Below are 19,110 nucleotides of genomic sequence, written 5' to 3'. Positions count from 1 at the left end.
ACATACCTCTAGACAACTTTACTAGTAAAGATCTTAAATTTTATTTTATTGTTTTATGTTCATTCAGTTGTGATCCGTATTCATACTGAAAAGCGCTAAGGAGCAGCCTAGATAACTGGATTAGAATATAGTCCGACCTCTTGTTATGACACCAACTGAACTAAAGGGACTCACAGGTAAGGACCCACTAGGGGCGAGGGGGAAGTGGGGATAGTTGAAGAATAGGTGAGGAGAGGAAAGGAATAAAGAAAAGGGAAAAAGAGTCGGGGCTAAACCCAACCGCAAGGTATTGCAAAGCATTAATAGGGTATTTTATAGGTCGTGTGCTGCTGCTGCTGCTCCTTTCTGTCTCCCACCCACTGCAAGACTGGTCGCGCAATTTCGGCAAAGGTAGGATTTTGTGATGGCCCCAAACTACACTAAGCAAGCCACTCTACTGAAGAGGACAGATAACGCCCCTCCACGACAATGGTTGTTAAAGGTAAATTGGAGAGATAAAGGATAGATAAAGCAAACCGTGAAAAAGTGCAAGTAAAGGAGCAGGAAGAGTGCATGAGAAGAGCAAGATTGCTGGAAAATTAAGTGTAGCAAGGAGGAGGAACAAGGTCGTGAAGACCTTTGAAGAGATTGACAAGATTGTAAGGGCGTCAGAGTTATCAAGGTAAGAAGTCCAGCAATCGTGGTGTTTCTCAAGTTTGTCGAGTTGTCCGTCGCAGTGTTTTCCAGAACACATTCAAAGTTGGCATGCCAGTCCTGAGGTGGAGTGACTTGCATATGGTATAGTCATCCCACCTCCCAGTACCTAGCGTAATGCCGGGTTCTGGATACGTTGTAGTTTTAGTGCGTTGGTCTTAGCTGCCAGTGTTAAGGCAAGTGGCATGTAAGTGATGAGAGGCCTGATGAGTGCTATGTATAGGTGAAGCTTGGTGGCAAGACGTGCACTTCTCAGTTTACAGAGCCGAGAGAGCGCAGTTCCGGCAATAGCTGTTTTGGAAGTGATGTTTGGTTTCATACACAGCCTGGAGTCAAGGTTAACTCCAAATACGACTTTAGAAAATATTCGTGAGGTACTGGTTTTGAGTTCGACAGGAGAGGGATGCCGCGTCTTTTATGGTAAAAAGCGATTTTGGACTTGTTGGCATTAGTTTTTATTCGCCATAACAGTTCCCATGCGGTAATCCTGGATATAGCCTCACTTCATAAAGGTGGCAGTAAAGCAATAGCTAAGAACTATAGACCAATAGCTCTAATGTCCCACATCATAAAAGTCTTTGAAAGAGTTCTAAGAAGCAGGATTGCAAACCACTTGGATTCCCAACAGTTGCACAATCCAGGGTAGCATGGGTTCAGAGTAGGTCGCTCCTGCCTCTCGCAACTACTGGATCACTATGATATGGTTTTGGATGCACTGGAAAACAAGCAGAATGCAGATGTTGTATATACAGATTTTACAAAAGCCTTTAACAAGTGCGATCATGTTGTAACAGCACACAAAATGCGTGCTAAAGGGATAACTGGCGAAGTGGGAAGATGCATCTTCAACTTTTTAACCAATCGAACACAAAGAGTAGTGGTATATAGAATTAAATCGGAAGCTGCCATAGTGAAGAGCTCTGTTTCACTCGCCCCCATCCTGTTCCTCATCCTCATATTAGACACAGACAGAGATGTAAACCATAGCACTGTATCATTCTTTGCATGAGAGTGTCATCCACTGAGAACACGGCAGATCTCCAAGAAGATACAAACTAAGTTTTCTAATGGACAACGGAGAACAATATGATGTTCAATGAAGACAAATTCCAACTACTCCGTTATGGAAAACTGGAGGAAATAATAGCTAGAACTGATTATACTACAAACTCTAGTCACACAATAGAGCGGAAAAGTGATGTGAAGGACCTGGGAGTGGTAATTTCTGAGGATCTCACCTTCAAGGATCATAATAGTGCCACTATCACATCTGCGAGGAAAATGATAGGATGGATAATGAGAACATTCAGGACAAGAGATGCCAAGCCAATGATGATCCTTTTTAAATCACTTGTTCTCTCTAGGCTGGAATACTGCTGTACACTGACAGCTCCATTCAAGGCAGATGAAATCGCAGATCTAGAAAATGTACAGAGAACCTTTACTGAACATATCAGTTCCATCCAACACCTTAACTACTGGGAACGCTTGGAAGCACTTGACTTTTACTCAGTGAAACGCAGGCGAGAGAGATACATCATAATCTACACCTGGAAAATACTAGAGGCATTGGTCCCTAATCTGCACATACAAATCACTCCCTACGAAAGAAAAACTTTTTGCAGGCTATGCAACATACGTCCAATGAAAAGTAGGGGCACCATTAGTACACTAAGAGAAAACACCGTAAGTGTCCGAGGCCCAAGACTGTTCAACAGCCTCCCACCAGCCATAAAGGGAACTACCAATAGACCCCTGGTTGTCTTCAAGAGGGAGCTGGACAGATACCTAAAATCAGAGCCGGATCAGTCGGGCTGAGGTTCGTACGTTGGACTACGTACGGCCAGAAGTAACAACCTAGTTAATCAGGTCTTGATCCACCGGGAGGCTTGGTCGAGGACCGGGCCAGGGGGGCATTGATCCCCGGAATACCCTCCAGGTAGACCTCGAGTTGTGTTGTGTGTGTGAGGAATCTGGTGTTTCCTTGTGCGGTGAGTTGTGTAGTGACGTCTGCATAAGAGACAGGGATGGTGTTTATGACACCAGAAACAGACCAGCGGTTAGAGGGGGATCTAGCATGCTCTGTAGTAGTATGTTTGAGAAGACGCTCTTTGTGACACCTGCTGTCCCTGCTCACTCATCAGTAAACTGGATACCTGGATGTTAGTTGAAATGCTCTGCATAACAAGGGACTTTCTATATAGTAGTATGTCATTGATATCAGCTAGGCCTGTATATCTTGTACATGTAGAAATAAAGATTATTATTATATAAGCATAGTAGTTAAACAGCCAAGTTAGTGCTCTTAATTTTGTTATGGTTCGTTTTCTATGTCCATTACTAGGACTGACCAAGTAAGAGAAAATACGATGTCAAGCCACTACTATTAAACCCATACAGGGGTTAGTAAGTCATTGTGGTTCATTGTAGTCCTCCCAGGATGCGATCCACAACAGTCGACTCGCTACCAGGTATCCATTTACTGCTAGGTGAACAAAAGCAGCAGGTTTATGGGGGCTTGCCCATACATAATGCTTCCTATCAAGATTAAACCCGGATCCTCTTGGCTCTTGATAGACAATTCAATTCAATTCAAAGTTTATTCTCTATAAGGATTACAATGCTGAGTTTACAGAATTTGGTTATTGTATTGTTTACATGTAGTAAAATAATAATTACAGAGTGTACCACTAGAACACCTAGCATGGCTAGGCATTTCGGGCAGACTTAAATTAAATCTTAAGTTTAAAATATTACAAAATTATGAGGTAAGTTGGTATTATGGCTAAGTGAATAAATACTAGTTTGTGAGTTTAGCAATGTGAATGCTTTTGTTTTGGCACTATACATAGTTTCAGTATTGGAGTATCACAGGCCAACTTATGACTAGTTAAGATTCATTATTTTGGGACTGAGATTAATATTTCTGTTTATGGTCAAATGGGTGAGTGAGTGTAAGTGTGAACCACCAGGTGGTATTCGTGTAATTAGTTGACAGGGTGTATCAGGGAGATAAGATGTTTTCTGATGGTAGTTTTGAAGGTGATGAATGTGTCTGCAGTTTTAGAATTTTCAGGTAGGGTGTTCCAGATTTTAGGGCCTTTGACATACATTGAATTTTTGTAAAGGTTTAGTCGGACACGGGGAATGTCATAGAGATGTTTGTGTCTGGTATTGTGCCTGTGGGTTCTGTCGCAACTATCAAGAAAGCGTTTTAGGTCAAGGTTAATATTGGAATTTAAGGTCCTGTAGATGTAGATTGCACAGTAGTAAGTGTGGATGTACTGAACAGGGAGTAAGTTTAGATCTATGAAGAGTGGGGGGGGGTGTTGCCAGGGATGGGATTTAGTGATTATTCTTACTGCGGCTTTTTGTTGGGTTATTATTGGCTTTAGGTGTGTTGCTGCAGTTGAACCCCAAGCACATATAGCATAGGTGAGGTATGGATATATAAGTGAATGGTATAGTGTGAGAAGGGCAGTTTGCGGCACGTAGTATCGTATCTTGGAGAGGATCCCAACCGTTTTGGATACTTTTTTGGTTATGTGTTGGATATGGGTGCTGAAGTTCAGGTTGTTGTCAAGGTATAGGCCTAGGAATTTGCCCTCATTATGCCTGGCAATTAGAGTGTTGTCGATCTTAATGTTAATTTGCGCATCTCCTGCTCTGCTACCAAACATAATGTAGTAGGTTTTGTCAGTGTTAAGCGTAAGTTTATTGGCTGTCATCCAAGTCGATATTTTGAGCAGCTCCTCATTAACAATGGTGTTGAGGGTGGCAAGATTAGGGTGAGAGATGACATAAGTCGTGTCGTCAGCAAAGAGAATGGGGTTCAGGTGTTGAGATACGTTTGGAAGATCATTGATGTATATGAGGAAGAGCAGGGGACCAAGGACACTTCCCTGCGGAACTCCAGTATCAAGTGGTTGTGTTGTTGATGCTGTGTCTTTAATGGTGACATACTGATACCTATTAGTAAGGTAAGATTTGAAATATGCAAGCGCATGGCCTCTTATACCATAATGGTCAAGTTTGTGGAGTAGGATGCCGTGGTCTACTGTGTCAAAAGCTTTTCTTAGGTCAATAAAAATTCCTAGTGGATATTCCTTATTTTCCAATGCTGTGTAAAGCAGATCTAGCATTTTTATGATTAAGTAAGTAAGTAAGTAAGTAAGTAAGTGAGTAAGTTTATTCAGGTATACACAAATACAGTTACATAGAATTATCATACATAGCAACATATGTGTAGAGAACCTAGGATAACCCAAAAAAGTCAGACAGAGTGACTTATTTCCATTGGGGTCCTTTTACCTTATTATTATAATATAAAGGTTATAATATTTTCTTATTATTCTATAATGAAGATAACATCTTATTATCATACTAAAAAGACTATCTACTACACGAGGGTCATTAAGACTATCTACAATACGAGGGTCATTACTAGGAATAAGGTAAAATTTACACGTATGTTAGATAAAAAATAGAAAATCATTCCCCTCCCTTTCTGTAGCTACATTCATCAGACACCTTTTGGCACTCTTCTTGAACTGGTTCATGCTATGACTGGCTTTGACATGTGCGGGTAGTCTGTTCCATTCCTTTATTGCTGTGGGTACTACAAAGTTGTGCTCTCTCCCCCTAGTACTATGATTGCTTTGGTTCCCAACCTTGACAAAATTGACAGCAAGATATTCTGGACACTGTTTGTGAGCAATTTTATAAACATGATTTAGCTTCAGTTGTTTTACTCTGTCTTCAACATTCAGCATATCCAACTGCTGTAATTCATCCTGGCCTACATGTTCTCTTGGTCCCAGCCCCAGGATGAATCTTACGATTTTGTTCTGGGTGATTTGCAGTCTATCTTTCAGTTTTTTTTGTCAAGGCAGAGTACCAAGAAGAGCATGCGTAATCCATATGGCATTGTATAAGGGCTAGACATAGGGTCCTGCGAGCCTCAGTAGGGAGACACTATGCTTGTCTATACAGGAACTTCAGTCTGGCATTCGCTTTCTTTACTACACTGTTCCCTATCAATTCTCCTGACATGCATGGGTCAAAGGGGATTCCCAAATATTTTACTGATGAAACCAAAGTGATGGGCTCCCCATTACATTGAACATTAAAGTTATTTACCCTTCTCAGTTTATGTTTCGTGCCAAAGAGTATGGCTTCAGTTTTCCCGAGGTGTAATGATAGTTTGTTGTCTACTAACCATTTGCTGCAGGACTCCAGTTCCAGTGTTAAAACATTAGCAATATCTTGTAGGTCTTTACCTGACACTAACAGAGCACTGTCATCTGCATACAGTAGGAGTTTGCACTTGACACTGATAGGCATATCATTGACATAACATAAGAATAATAAGGGACCCAGAATACTACCTTGGGGGACTCCACATGTTATCGGCAGGGGTTCTGATTCTGTTTTGTTGATTTTGACTATTTGTCTCCTGTTGCTAAGGTAGGACTTAAACCAGTCTACAGAACCTATACCGATAGCTTGAAGTTTATTACATAATATATTGTGGTTGACAGTATCGAAGGCCTTTTGCAGGTCTAAGGTTACCATACCTATGAGGTTCCCCTTTGACATTTCAGTTCTCAGGTAATCCATCAGATTAATAAGGGAGGTGTCGGTTGAGTAGGATCTTCTAAAGCCCGATTGATAGCTATGGAGAATGTTGTTGTCATTAAGGTACTTAACTACTTGAGAATACACCGCCCTCTCTTCCATTTTAGATATTATACTGAGTATACTAACAGGCCTATAGTTGCTTACATCAGACCTACTATTTTTCTTGAAGATAGGAGTAACTCTGGCCTCCTTGAACCCCTCCGGTACGGTATTAGTGGTGATTGATAGATTTATTATGTGAGCAATAGGGATTGACAGTTCAGAAGCACCATCTTTTAGGAACTTAGACGGGATGTTATCAGGGCCTGTGCTCTTAGTTGGGTTTAACCTGCTTAGTTCTTTTTGAATAAAGTCATGAGATACACTTACTAGTTGACAACTGTTTGGGGTTACCCCTTTATTGGTATAGTATGTTTGAAACTTATCAGAGTTTGTGTTAAAGGTATCTGATGCAGCTGGTAGTTTACTTACTAGTGTTGATGCAACAGATGTGTAGTATGAATTAAAGCAATTTGCCACCTTAGATGTTTCATGGCATACCTCATTATCGATAGTGATTGCATCGTTAGTGCTTTTATTTTTCCTGAATCCAAATTGGCAGGGGTTGAGTAAGTTTTGTGCCGTTATAAATGAATATAGTCTCCTGTGCACGAGTTTCTCAAAGGTTTTGGATAGGAATGGTAAGTTTGATATTGGCCTATAGTTGTTTAAATCTGTAGGGTCACCACCTTTATGTATTGGTGTAACCCTTACCGTCTTGAGTAGTTTCGGGAAGGTGCTAGTTTCTAGTGACTTGTTGAAAAGTAATGAGACAGCATGCGAGAGGACATGGGCCGCTCTCTTGTACAATAATGGTGGGACATGAGACAGATTCCCTGAGTTATTTTTAAGTGACTTTATAATCTCGGTGACTTCCATGGGCTCAGTTGGAGCAAGATAGAAGGAATTTGGGAAATTCCCATCTAGGTAGTCCCCGGCATGGGCATTGGTGCGTGAGATTTTATTGGCGAGATTAGAACCTATGGTTGAGAAGAAGTCGTTTATCTTGTTAGCTGTGTCAGTGGGATGCAGTGGTGTTTCATTAGGTTTAGTTAGGGCAATATTCTTGGTTTTTTCAGTTTTTGGGTCCCTAGAATCTGAGAGAGTGTTTTCCAGGTCTTTTTTATATCTCCTCTTGTGTCAGTGAATCTACTGGAGTAGTATAGTTGTTTGGCTTTCTTTATTACTTTGGTGAGGACTGATGAATAGTGTTTAAGAATATCTTTGTGTATTAAGCCCTGTCTATATTGCTTTTCATAATGGTGTTTCTTATCAATGGATTTCAGAATGGTGCTGGTTAGCCATGGGCAACCAAGCCGTTTGTTTGTGATCTGTTTCGTTTTTATAGGACAATGTTTGTTGTATAGTCTAAGTAATTTGTTAAGAAAAATGTCTGTCCAGTCGTCAATACCATTGGCCTTGGAGAATTCTGTAGGCCAGTCAACAGTCTCTAGGTCAGCTGTGAACTTCCTTATTGAGGCCTCATCATGGAGTCTAAATGAAACTTTATTGTATTCAAGTGGTGGTTTACTAATGTTTGTCAAGAGGAAGGTAGGGTAGTGGTCTGTAGTGCTATCTGTGATTATCCCTGATTTAAGGGGGGCTAGTATATTGGTCCATATGTGGTCTATTATGGTTGCACTCGTTTCAGTGAGCCTGGTTGGTTTAGTTATTGTTGGTATGAGAAGTGTGTTGTTCATATTGTTGATGAAATCAGTTACAGGCTGATCATCTAGTAGGCCAAGGTTGATGTTGAAGTCTCCAGCTAAGAGAAGGTGGTGCTTATTCATTTGTCTGTTTGTTATTAGTGCCTTTAGTTTCTCACTGAAATTTGGGATGTTTGTGTGGGGTATCCGGTAAATGGCACCGATTGTTATAGGCGTCTTAAGGTTTTTTACAGTAAAATTAGCAAAAATGTATTCTCCATATTCATCACTAAAGCAAGTGGTGCTAATACAAGATAATTGGTTAGAGTAATAGATTGCAATACCACCCCCAACTTGGTATGGTCTGCAGTTGTGGATTGCTGTGTATCCTGGTAGAGGGTAGATATCTATTATGTCCTGCTTAAGCCAGGTCTCAGTAAGAATAATGCAGGAGAAGGGTGTCTTTAGTGATTCAAGGAGTGCCAGGAGGTCATCATAGTGTTTGCTTAAGGACCTGATGTTGTAGTTAAGTACTGATAGACTTTTAGCATTGTTTAGGATAGTGCTGGCTTGTGATGCTGTGTAGTAAAGGCAGTTACTTTCCAATAGGTTTTGATTGTGTGTCAGATTATGGAGGTTTAGATCAGGGTCAACGTGATCAGTCATCTTCTAGGTTTAAATTATGGTTATTTATATCCTGAGTTGTGGGTTGAGTTTTAGTACTGATATCTGTAGTGGTGGGAAGTTTGGACAAGTATATAGCTATAGCATTTTGGTCATGTAGAGTATAGTCACTAATACACATAATGGAGTTGGTGTTGTCTATGTGTTGTGCTGGAATGAGCTAAAGTACAACTAGGTATAAACTAATAATATAAAAATACAAATTAAAAATAGCACAAGACTCTCACTTGTAATTGCACTAAGGTCTAATGTAATGACTTTGGTATAGTCTATGTATTGACCTAGAGTGAGCAATAGTACAACTAGGTTTAATCTAATAATATAAAAATACAAATTAAAAATAGCACCAGACTCTCACTAGTAATTACACTATGGTCTAATATAATGAATTTGGTATTGACTATGTATTGAGCTAGAATGAGCTATAGTACAACTGAGTTTAATCTAATAATATAAAAAAGGCACAAGACTCTCAATTGTAATTGCACTAAGGTCTTATATAAGTTGTTTACAAGAATTAGAGTATAACTGGATTTAAATTGACAAGATAAAATATGCAAGTTAAGGTAGCAAAATAATAAAAAAAGTAGAAAAAAAAAAATATATGAGGTAGTTGGTACTATTTAGCAAAAGATAGTTAAGGGCCTTGAACAATAATATAATTGAAATATACACTAATTGCACACACAATATAGTCACTAAGATATGAAAACAATCTTAGAGTAGGAATTATAATATAAACTTATAATATAAAAATACAAATTGAAATGGTACTTGCAATTGCACTAGAGTCTGGTATATGTTGTTGACAAGATCAAGAGTATAACTAGATTTAAATTGACAAAATAAAATTCACAAATTAAAGTACCAAAAGAATAATAAGTAAAAAATAACAATGGCAATGTCTTGGTTATAATATGATAGTAAGACAAAATTTTGTTCGGATTTTTGAACCCGGAGGGTTAGCCACAAAGGATGACCCAAGAAACTCAGTGCGTCATCGAGGACTCTTATTTATTTCCAGTGGGATCTTTAACTCTTGTCCCCCAGGATGCGATCCACACCAGTCAACTAACACCCAGGTACCTACTGGCTAGGTGAACGGTACAGCAGGTGCAAAGAAACACGCCTAATGTTTCCACCCTTGTTAAGGATTGAACCACGGACACTGTGTGTGAGGGGTGTTGCCTACCAGGCCATATTAGCAATGGCACTAAACTATGACGTCCTAGCCTCACTCCAGATGTCTCCTTTCCTTATAAGAACGTCGTTTTTTTCCGTGGCTCGTGGCTCAAGTAGTAGTAGTGCCTTCGGCTCTCGACAGAAGGGCGAGAATTCAAACACAGAGCGAATGGAAGCACTGGACATGTTTCCTTACAACTTCACTTAACAGTAAGAAGGTAATTGGTTGTTAGTCAAACGTTCTGGGTCGCATTTTGGGTAAGCGGGTGAAAGCACTCCAGTACAAATAAGCTCCAACCATTGGTACTCTTGGGCTATCCTGTATTACTAACCTTCCAGGATAATGCTTTGTACAACATGCAAGTGGCTTTTGTGCATAACAAAATAAACTACATTTTGTATACTGCAGAGAGAAATAAATAAATGCACCGCATTCTACTGCCCGAAATGCACGGCATGCTAGTGGCTTCCTTTTGTGCTTAACGATATTTTAGATTAGATTTTAGATTTTGCCACCGAAGTTGCTAGTTTATTGTGCACCCCATATCCATCCTGTGGACGGTAGCGCAAGAGCATATGGATACACAAAAGGCCCAGGAACTAGGTCCCAAGGGGTTAACATGAATACATATGGATTTATATCTACATATCTATAGGCTTAACGATATTTTATTAAATGTAAACTACATTTTGTATACAGAAATGAAATAAAGTATTAAAATGTTTTTTCACTTCCGTACCAAAAGTATTACTTGAGGTCTACTTGCGCGAGGAGAGTGTGGGAGGCAGGGGAGGGCGACACAGCATGGGGAAGGTACGGAGTCTTAGTGTGTCCAGCTCATGTTCCAGGTCTAAGATGGTTGCTTGGCGGTGTCTGGCCTGGGCTGTCAGCTCACTGCATGCCATCACTCGGCGTAGTCTACCCAGGAGGAAGAAGGTACATGTCAACATTTTTTCCATGTTAGTGTTTTAGATTTAAAATTTATTTACTAAGCAATGGCCATTAAAGCTGGAAATTACGTGTTCGCAACCGGTCAGGACTATTTTAATGTCTTAATCAGGCATAAAACAAACTTTCATTACATATTTCTTTAACCATTATATATATTCGACACGTTTCCTTACACCTGTTGTCCTGTTCACCTAGCAGCAAATAGGTACCTGGGTGTTAGTCGACTGGTGTGGGTCGCATCCTGGGGGACAAGATTAAGGACCCCAATGGAAATAAGTTAGACAGTCCTCGATGACACACTGACTTTCTTGGGTTATCCTGGGTGGCTAACCCTCCGGGGTTAAAAATCCGAACGAAATCTTATCTTATCTCTTATCAATGAAACTACGAAACAAGTGGGGAGAATGTGTTGTGGGGTCGAATCCTGGCCTGCCGCAGTTTGGTAAATGATACATATGTCGTGCCGAATAGGTAAAATTGGTCAATCTGCAAGAATCATTTAAAATTAAGTCCTTTCTAAAATTCTCCTATACGTTTAAAGATATTTTTTTTCATTTATGTTATGTAAAAATTAATAATTTTGTACCAAAAGAACCTTAGAAAACTTATCTAACCATATTATAACAAGCGCAGTTTAATTTAGCTTAATCCTACTAAATATATTTTAGATAAGTTTACAATGATTTAATAATAAACAAACACAATTAAATATATTTTTTATAGCTTCAAAATGATTTTTGCGAAATTATTACATTCACAAATTTTCGTTTGCCTTATTCAGCAAGAAGAGCGTTGCTGTTCAAGCCAAAATCACAAGTTTAACCTAATAATAACAATCAGTGAATCTTTATCTACCCATATCCTTCTGCCACCCACCATATTCACCACACGAGATTCTCTCATATGTAGCAATAACCAACAGCCTGATTGATCATCCAGGGGAGCGACTGAGTCTGCAATCCTTCTGAATGACCAACACAAGATTAGATCTACACTGTACACTGAATACGATAAATTACATACCTCAGGCATCCAACCTGGATGGTTGGTAAAGTTTGTCAGGAAACAGGACAAGTGTTTCCTGACGCAGGTCTTAGTCATACAATGACCTACAGCTGGAGCTTTTGGTCATTTGACCGAGGACTTCCGCTGGCTTATCAGTCCACCTCTTTAAAAATCATGGGTATGGTTAACCATTAAGTAGTTATCGCATCCAACCTCTCATCTCACCCGCGCACTCTGCTTCTCATCTCACCCGCGCATTCTGCTTCTCATCTCACCCGCGCACCCTGCTTCTCATCTCACCCGCGCACCCTGCTTCTCATTTCATCCGCGCACCCTGCTTCTCATTTCACCCGCGCACCCTGCTTCTCATCTCACCCGCGCACCCTGCTTCTCATTTCATCCGCGCACCCTGCTTCTCATTTCACCCGCGCACCCTGCTTCTCATCTCACCCGCGCACCCTGCTTCTCATCTCACCCGCGCACTCTGCTTCTCATCTCACCCGCGCACCCTGCTTCTCATCTCACCCGCGCACCCTGCTTCTCATTTCATCCGCGCACCCTGCTTCTCATTTCACCCGCGCACCCTGCTTCTCATCTCACCCGCGCACCCTGCTTCTCATTTCACCCGCGCACCCTGCTTCTCATCTCACCCGCGCACTCTGCTTCTCATCTCACCCGCGCACCCTGCTTCTCATCTCACCCGCGCACTCTGCTTCTCATTTCACCCGCGCACCCTGCTTCTCATCTCACCCGCGCACCCTGCTTCTCATCTCACCCGCGCACCCTGCTTCTCATCTCACCCGCGCACCCTGCTTCTCATCTCACCCGCGCACCCTGCTTCTCATTTCACCCGCGCACCCTGCTTCTCATCTCACCCGCGCACCCTGCTTCTCATCTCACCCGCGCACCCTGCTTCTCATCTCACCCGCGCACCCTGCTTCTCATCTCACCCGCGCACCCTGCTTCTCATCTCACCCGCGCACCCTGCTTCTCATCTCACCCGCGCACCCTGCTTCTCATCTCACCCGCGCACCCTGCTTCTCATCTCACCCGCGCACCCTGCTTCTCATCTCACCCGCGCACCCTGCTTCTCATCTCACCCGCGCACCCTGCTTCTCATCTCACCCGCGCACCCTGCTTCTCATCTCACCCGCGCACCCTGCTTCTCATCTCACCCGCGCACTCTGCTTCTCATCTCACCCGCGCACTCTGCTTCTCATCTCACCCGCGCACCCTGCTTCTCATCTCACCCGCGCACCCTGCTTATCATCTCACCCGCGCACCCTGCTTCTCATCTCACCCGCGCACCCTGCTTCTCATCTCACCCGCGCACTCTGCTTCTCATCTCACCTGTTCTCTCTCTTAGCCAGCTGAGCCTCTGGCTGTGCCTGAGCCACACACTCCTGCAGCTGGTCGATCTCCCTCGTGAGGATATCCACCTGTCTCTGGAGGCTGGCCACCCGATGACGACTGCTGCTAATCTTTTGTTCCACTCTGCTGCACACAGCCACCATGCTCCGCGTCTGCTTCCCATGTAGCTGTATGTGGGACAAATTTGGCATATAAGCGCTCACAGTCTGTCACCGAGGCTTTAATATCGAGTACTTAGTAAATATTTCGAATATCTCCCGTCTAAGGTCTCAGACGGAGATCTAAATACACGCCCCAACCATATATATTGTATATTTAAATACACTTAATAATAGTAATAAAAATACCAATAAATCTCACACAATACCTGTGTTCAAAAGCAGGTGTTACTATAATTCTATACACAAACAACCCGCTTCTTTCTCCTATGTGCACTTTGTGTATTGTTTCATTTACGGTATTTTGCCTTTTTGTTCTTTATACTTTTATGGTGTTGTGTACCTGTTGGAGTCGCTGTAGGGAAGCGTAGAGCTGCGAGGGGTCTGCCTGAGCTGCTCCTCCCACTGCGTGTGTTGCTGCTGCTAGCACGTCACGACCAACCTGGAGACACAATGTCGGTATTTTGCAGACAAATGGTGCTTAAAATAGTCCACCTGGAGTACTTAGTGACTAAAATGACCCATCAGGAAGCATTTAATGGTTAATATAACCCATTAGGAAATACTAATTGGCTAAAATGACTCATCAGGAAATACTCGGTGGCTGAAATGACCCATCAGGAAGTACTCGGTGGCTAAAATGATCAATTAGAAAGTACTCAGTGGCTAATATGACAAATGAAGAAGTACTCGGAGGATGAAAATCATATCCCACACCACTGTTATCTGCCCCTTGTAGCGAATGTCACTGCTGAATTATACTCGACTTGTGTGACAGATGTTACAGTCTTTAGTTCCTCCATCTTCAACAAGATCAACAGTGAATGGCAGGTAACAGGATGATACGATCACAGACAACTTGCCAGCGAGTGCAGACACAAACTGAAGGCAGGTTTTCACATTTTCGTCATTTACACAGATAAAAAGAACGTAGTGAATCAGACTGAATCTGAGTGACTTACCGCCGACAACAATTTGAAAAAAGAGACAGATTGCAGAAGAGCCTATCACTGGGACGAAATTAACACTGTACTCGGTATTAGAATGTTGAGAAACGAACCAGACACTGTCACAGTGAATCTTTCCAAGTGTCTAGAGGTAAATACACACAGATCTAAATGGATTGTGAAAACGTGCAATTGCATTAAGTTTTATAACCTGCATGAACTGTATCACTGTAGGCAACAAGAGCATTTCACCCCTCCATGGAAGATGTGTTCATTTAATATCACATACCTACAAGTCCCTCCCAAGAAGCTCATTGCTAGTAATCCCTTCCTTAAATCTCTTGTTAGAGCAACTGCTCAAGAAGAAATTTCTCACCTAGCTGGTAGTAACAAGTTATCACAAGTTATATACACTGATGGATCTAAACAGGAGTCTTCTGGCAGGGCTGCATCTGCTCTTGTTGCCACCTCCCTAGTTAAGAACGATAATAAATTTGTTGAGTTAGGCATAGGAATTAACAACTGGGCGTCTACACTGCAAACTGAATTGTTTGCAATCCTAATGGCGCTAAAGCTAACCTATGACACTGAGCTTGACTCTATCATCATTACTGATTCTATGTCATCATTGAAGGCTCTTGGCTCATATAATGACTCCAACAACATGCTCATTGGGGAAGCCAGGTATAGATACTCAAAAATTAGGGACAAAGGAATTAATGTACAATTGCTATGGATCCCATCACACATTGGATTACTCCTTCATGATAAAGTTGATATGTTAGCCAAGAAGAGTATCCAGAAGGAAAATGTAGAATATAACTTTGGTATAACTGTGTCTAGCATTAGGAATAATATTAGGAGAGAAGTAAATAATGAAAATGATTGTTATAGGAATGCAGTTAGAAGCCTGAGATCTATAACCCACTATGATAACATGAACGTAAATAAGTATGTTTATGGAGCAACTTGCAATGTGAACAGACTGACTGATGTTGTAGTGGCCAGGCTTAGGCTTGGTTACAAGTACTTCTGGCAGTTTGGGAGACACACAGATGATGATCAAACTAAATGTAAATTATGTGATCAGGCATATGGTCACTCTCTTGAACACTATGTGCTTAATTGTCCACTTATTGAGGAATACAGAGACAGACAGTATAATAACCTATGTGACATGTCAAGATATCTTATTAATGAAAATAAGATACCAGATATACTAAGCAATTTGCTTGTAACAGATAAGTGAACTTTAGATATGTAGATATAAATCCATATGTATTCCTGTTAACCCTTTGGGGCCTAGTTCCTAGGCCTTTTGTGTATCCATATGCTCTCGCGCTACCGTCCACAGGATGGATATGGGGTGCACAATAAACTAGCCACTTCGGTGGCAAAATCTAAATCTAATCTCTCTCTTTTGTAGAACTTTATCAAATCATGATCCCCCCCCCCTAAAAAAAAAAAAAACTACGTAGAGCGAAATGTTGTATTAGTTTTTTCTGCTACTTGTCTTTTTTCTTCAGAAGAGAATTAAAAACAAAATCTAAAGAAGTCGTGGAAAGTTTCTGGCGGTAAGATCACGTTTAAATGTTAGATTTACAACGATCTGGTGTTAAGACCTACCTGTCCCTGGGAGAAAAATATACGCATGCAGCATAATACGATCCTTTATTGACTAAATTATCGCATTATACTGCATTTATGTCTTTTTTCCATCGTGTCGGTATTTTATGCCAATTATCTCCCTCGTGGAAGGCAGGTGTTGCGTCTCGTGTCACCTTGGTAGCACCATGGATAGCCCGCCTAGCCTTCCAATGACTGGCTCATTTTCCCTTGAATTATTAATGCGAGTATAAATCTTTTTTGAGTGTTCACTATATCCGGATTTTCATTAGCTTTATAGTGGTAATATATTCTTTGAACATGTGACTTTTTCCGTGGAGGCATCTTGCCAAACCTTAACCGTGGTGGTATTAATTTTTCTTGTGTTACTTGTTCCTTGAGAGTGTCACCTTGTATACTTTGAGAGTGATCTGTATGTGGTGCAGCGTTACCATAAGTGCATGAGATTGTACCTTGAAGGTGTTAATCTGGTGGAGGTCTTGCCGAGCGAGCTCCACCTCCAGCTGGAGTTGTCCTCTGAGTGTTCTGAGGGCCTCCACTTCCTCGCTCTCCCCTCCACCAGCTGCAGACGCACCCTCCACACACTTCTGTATGACAGCGGGGGAAACACGACTGCTCAAGTGAAGGCAATTAAAGAAGGAACATAAAAGGATAAATAAGGTAAAAACAAATAAAAAGGAAAAAGACGAGCACAAATTAGGGGATAAATATAAAGTGAGAATAGAGGACTCATGTAGAGGTTGAAACATAACCAGGTGTGTCAGAGGGCGATCAGATTGATGCACCAACTGATTAATTTTTCACTTATCTCGGAGTTCAAGAGTAATATTTTAAGCTGCAATAATGATGGCATTGTTGCCATTTTTAGGTACCAAACAGCATATAGAGTGTCCCTGTTACTAGAGGATCTACGTGAGTGTCCCTAGTTACCAGAGGACCTACGTGAAAACTCCCATCCGTCTCACCCCAGCAGTGGTCTCTAGTTTGCTGAGTTCGTCTTGCTGCACTAGTCGGGTATCACTGAAATCCGGTTGCAGACTCTCCGTCATGAGCTCGAGGTCCACCTTGACCTGTCCACTCTTGAGGACTAGCACAAGCTCCATGTCCTCGTCAAGTAGCCTCAGCTCACTGTTCGTCCTCGACACACCTTCGTCCAGCTAACACGTCAAGTGGCAAAGGATTAAAAGTGTAAACTGATTAGCCCAAATTTAATTCATATATTTGCAAAGGAACGTAAGGATAAATGAGCACTTCGGTAAATTTACTGGCCCATGAGAGGCAGTTCCTACCCGTAATCCACTCGTATATTTATGAAATCTATTTTTAATTAAAGATGAAGAATATTATAGCTGGTTTCCTTCACTTTCTTTGGAACTATTTTTTTTTACACTTTGTCTCACCTCCTTAGCGTCCTGAAGGAGACACTGATGACGGGTTTCTATCGCCTGGAGGTGGGCTATAGCGGAGCTTCTCTTCGTAGCGGCATCTTCAGCCTCCTCCTGCAGGTCGTGACGACGCCGACGGAATCGCAGGAACTGTCTCCAGGTCCTGGTCCCCCCCGCCAGCGCCTCCGGCATGGACTCCTCCCCCAGTCTGGCCAAAGATATATGGTTATTTTGTTTACTTGCGTTCAACCGCAGTGTTCGTTCTCTTGTCTATTGTCCTTCGAAGTTGCCGAAGAGTCAGGCAATCCCTGTGGGGATATATAATAAATAAATAAACGTGTAGTGTGACGATGCCTTCACAGTCATCAAGACACTACAGTCGGAAAGCCCACTGTTACAGTTCAGTGTCACAGTCGCTTTATCGAGGGTTGTGACACACATTAAATTCAACAAACGTTTGCTTAGAATGTTAGGCAGATTATACGATAATCTTGGGTAATTTATGAGTAATGTTGGGTAGTTTATGTAATGATGCACTGTGTGATCTCACACTTGACGTAGTTTTCGTTGTTTCCTGCATAAAATTCAGATGTCAACATTTTAATTGCACCAAGGTGGTAGTGCCTAGTTCGTCAGGAAACAGGACAAGCAGCTCCTGACAGGGGTTTCTAGATGACAACTGGCCTACGACAATTAGTTTTTCATTCCGTTACATGAAACAAAGGATCGCCGTAAAGTAATTACCGTTTAAGTAGAGGGAGCTGAGTTTATGTGATCTTGAAACGACCGAAATACATCTAATTTATCTGGTTATCATTATTTATTATCGATAGATATCATTGTTCTGGAGTTTTATCATTGCTAACTAGGAAGGTCATTTTTTTTTTATTTAAAACATTACAATACAAGGTGGAAATTATATTAAAATGTACACAAAATGAGTTAAATAAAAAATTCCCAATTCACCCTTACAAAAATGATTACAACAGACAAAAGTGTTCTGATACCCTAACACCACACACCATATACACTCAGTTATACCAGTTATATACCTGTGAAGGCTTAAACTTTTGTCACAATTTCACCCCCCCCCCCTCCCGCAAAATATAACCATCACCAACCTGATTGCATCATAACTTAACATTAAAGGATACATAGGAATTACACTATCATGAGTGATGCAGTAACATCTTAGACACAAAAATATTAATAACAAATAAATGGGATACATGTCTTAACTTAACACAATGACACCTCAACCTGGTGAAAGAAAATACCTCAAAAGTTTAATTTTCTAAGAAAGTTGCAACAATGATTGTCAACTCCCAAAGGCAACTTATGTTCAATTACCGTAGCATGTAAACCCTATTCATTCAACATAGTTTATATAAATAAAAACTTAATATTATGAAAAACATCAGAGAATACAAAGGTATAAAGTATAAACCCCAGCCATGTAGCGGCTACACGCAAAAAATTCCACATACTTCCCTAACACAGATAAAACAAAAACAAAAAAAAAAACCAAGGTCATTCAGTGTTACCTGAAATCTTGAAAGTTATGCAAGGTTGAGGTCAAGCGTTACCTGAGGTCGTCGAGAGGTCGGAGGTCATCGCTGTGTGAGGCACCACTCTGGGGTCTGGAGGGTCTGGCACTACCTCGTCGCGTCCCGCCTCTCTGTTACAGTACCAGAACATTAGAGCACACTTTCAAGCATGCATTGTCTCCTCTCTCTCTCTCTGTCGCGCACACCTGGAGTATACCTGGAGGGTGTATCGAGA

The 19,110-nt window shown here is 41.4% G+C and overlaps 1 protein-coding gene across 1 annotated transcript in view; it reads right to left on the bottom strand.

The window, feature by feature from the left end:
* LOC128696625 (cingulin-like) overlaps positions 1-19,051 on the bottom strand; it is a 31,369-nt gene extending 12,318 nt beyond the window's left edge. The window contains exons 1-7 of the mRNA XM_053787937.2: positions 18,915-19,051; positions 17,344-17,536; positions 16,909-17,100; positions 16,396-16,530; positions 13,714-13,812; positions 13,192-13,379; positions 10,625-10,803 (exon numbers count right to left, since the gene is read on the bottom strand). Of these exons, the coding sequence (XP_053643912.2) occupies positions 10,644-10,803; positions 13,192-13,379; positions 13,714-13,812; positions 16,396-16,530; positions 16,909-17,100; positions 17,344-17,520 (951 nt within the window). The 5' untranslated portion in view covers positions 17,521-17,536; positions 18,915-19,051 and the 3' untranslated portion in view covers positions 10,625-10,643. The remainder of the gene's footprint in view (positions 1-10,624; positions 10,804-13,191; positions 13,380-13,713; positions 13,813-16,395; positions 16,531-16,908; positions 17,101-17,343; positions 17,537-18,914) is intronic.
* Between the last annotated feature and the right edge of the window lie 59 nt (positions 19,052-19,110).

Source organism: Cherax quadricarinatus, chromosome 46 (assembly GCF_038502225.1).
Source record: "Cherax quadricarinatus isolate ZL_2023a chromosome 46, ASM3850222v1, whole genome shotgun sequence".
Lineage (NCBI taxonomy): Eukaryota > Metazoa > Arthropoda > Malacostraca > Decapoda > Parastacidae > Cherax > Cherax quadricarinatus.
The sequence above is the reverse complement of the archived record's forward strand: the minus strand, read 5'-3'. Positions and strand labels throughout refer to the sequence as shown.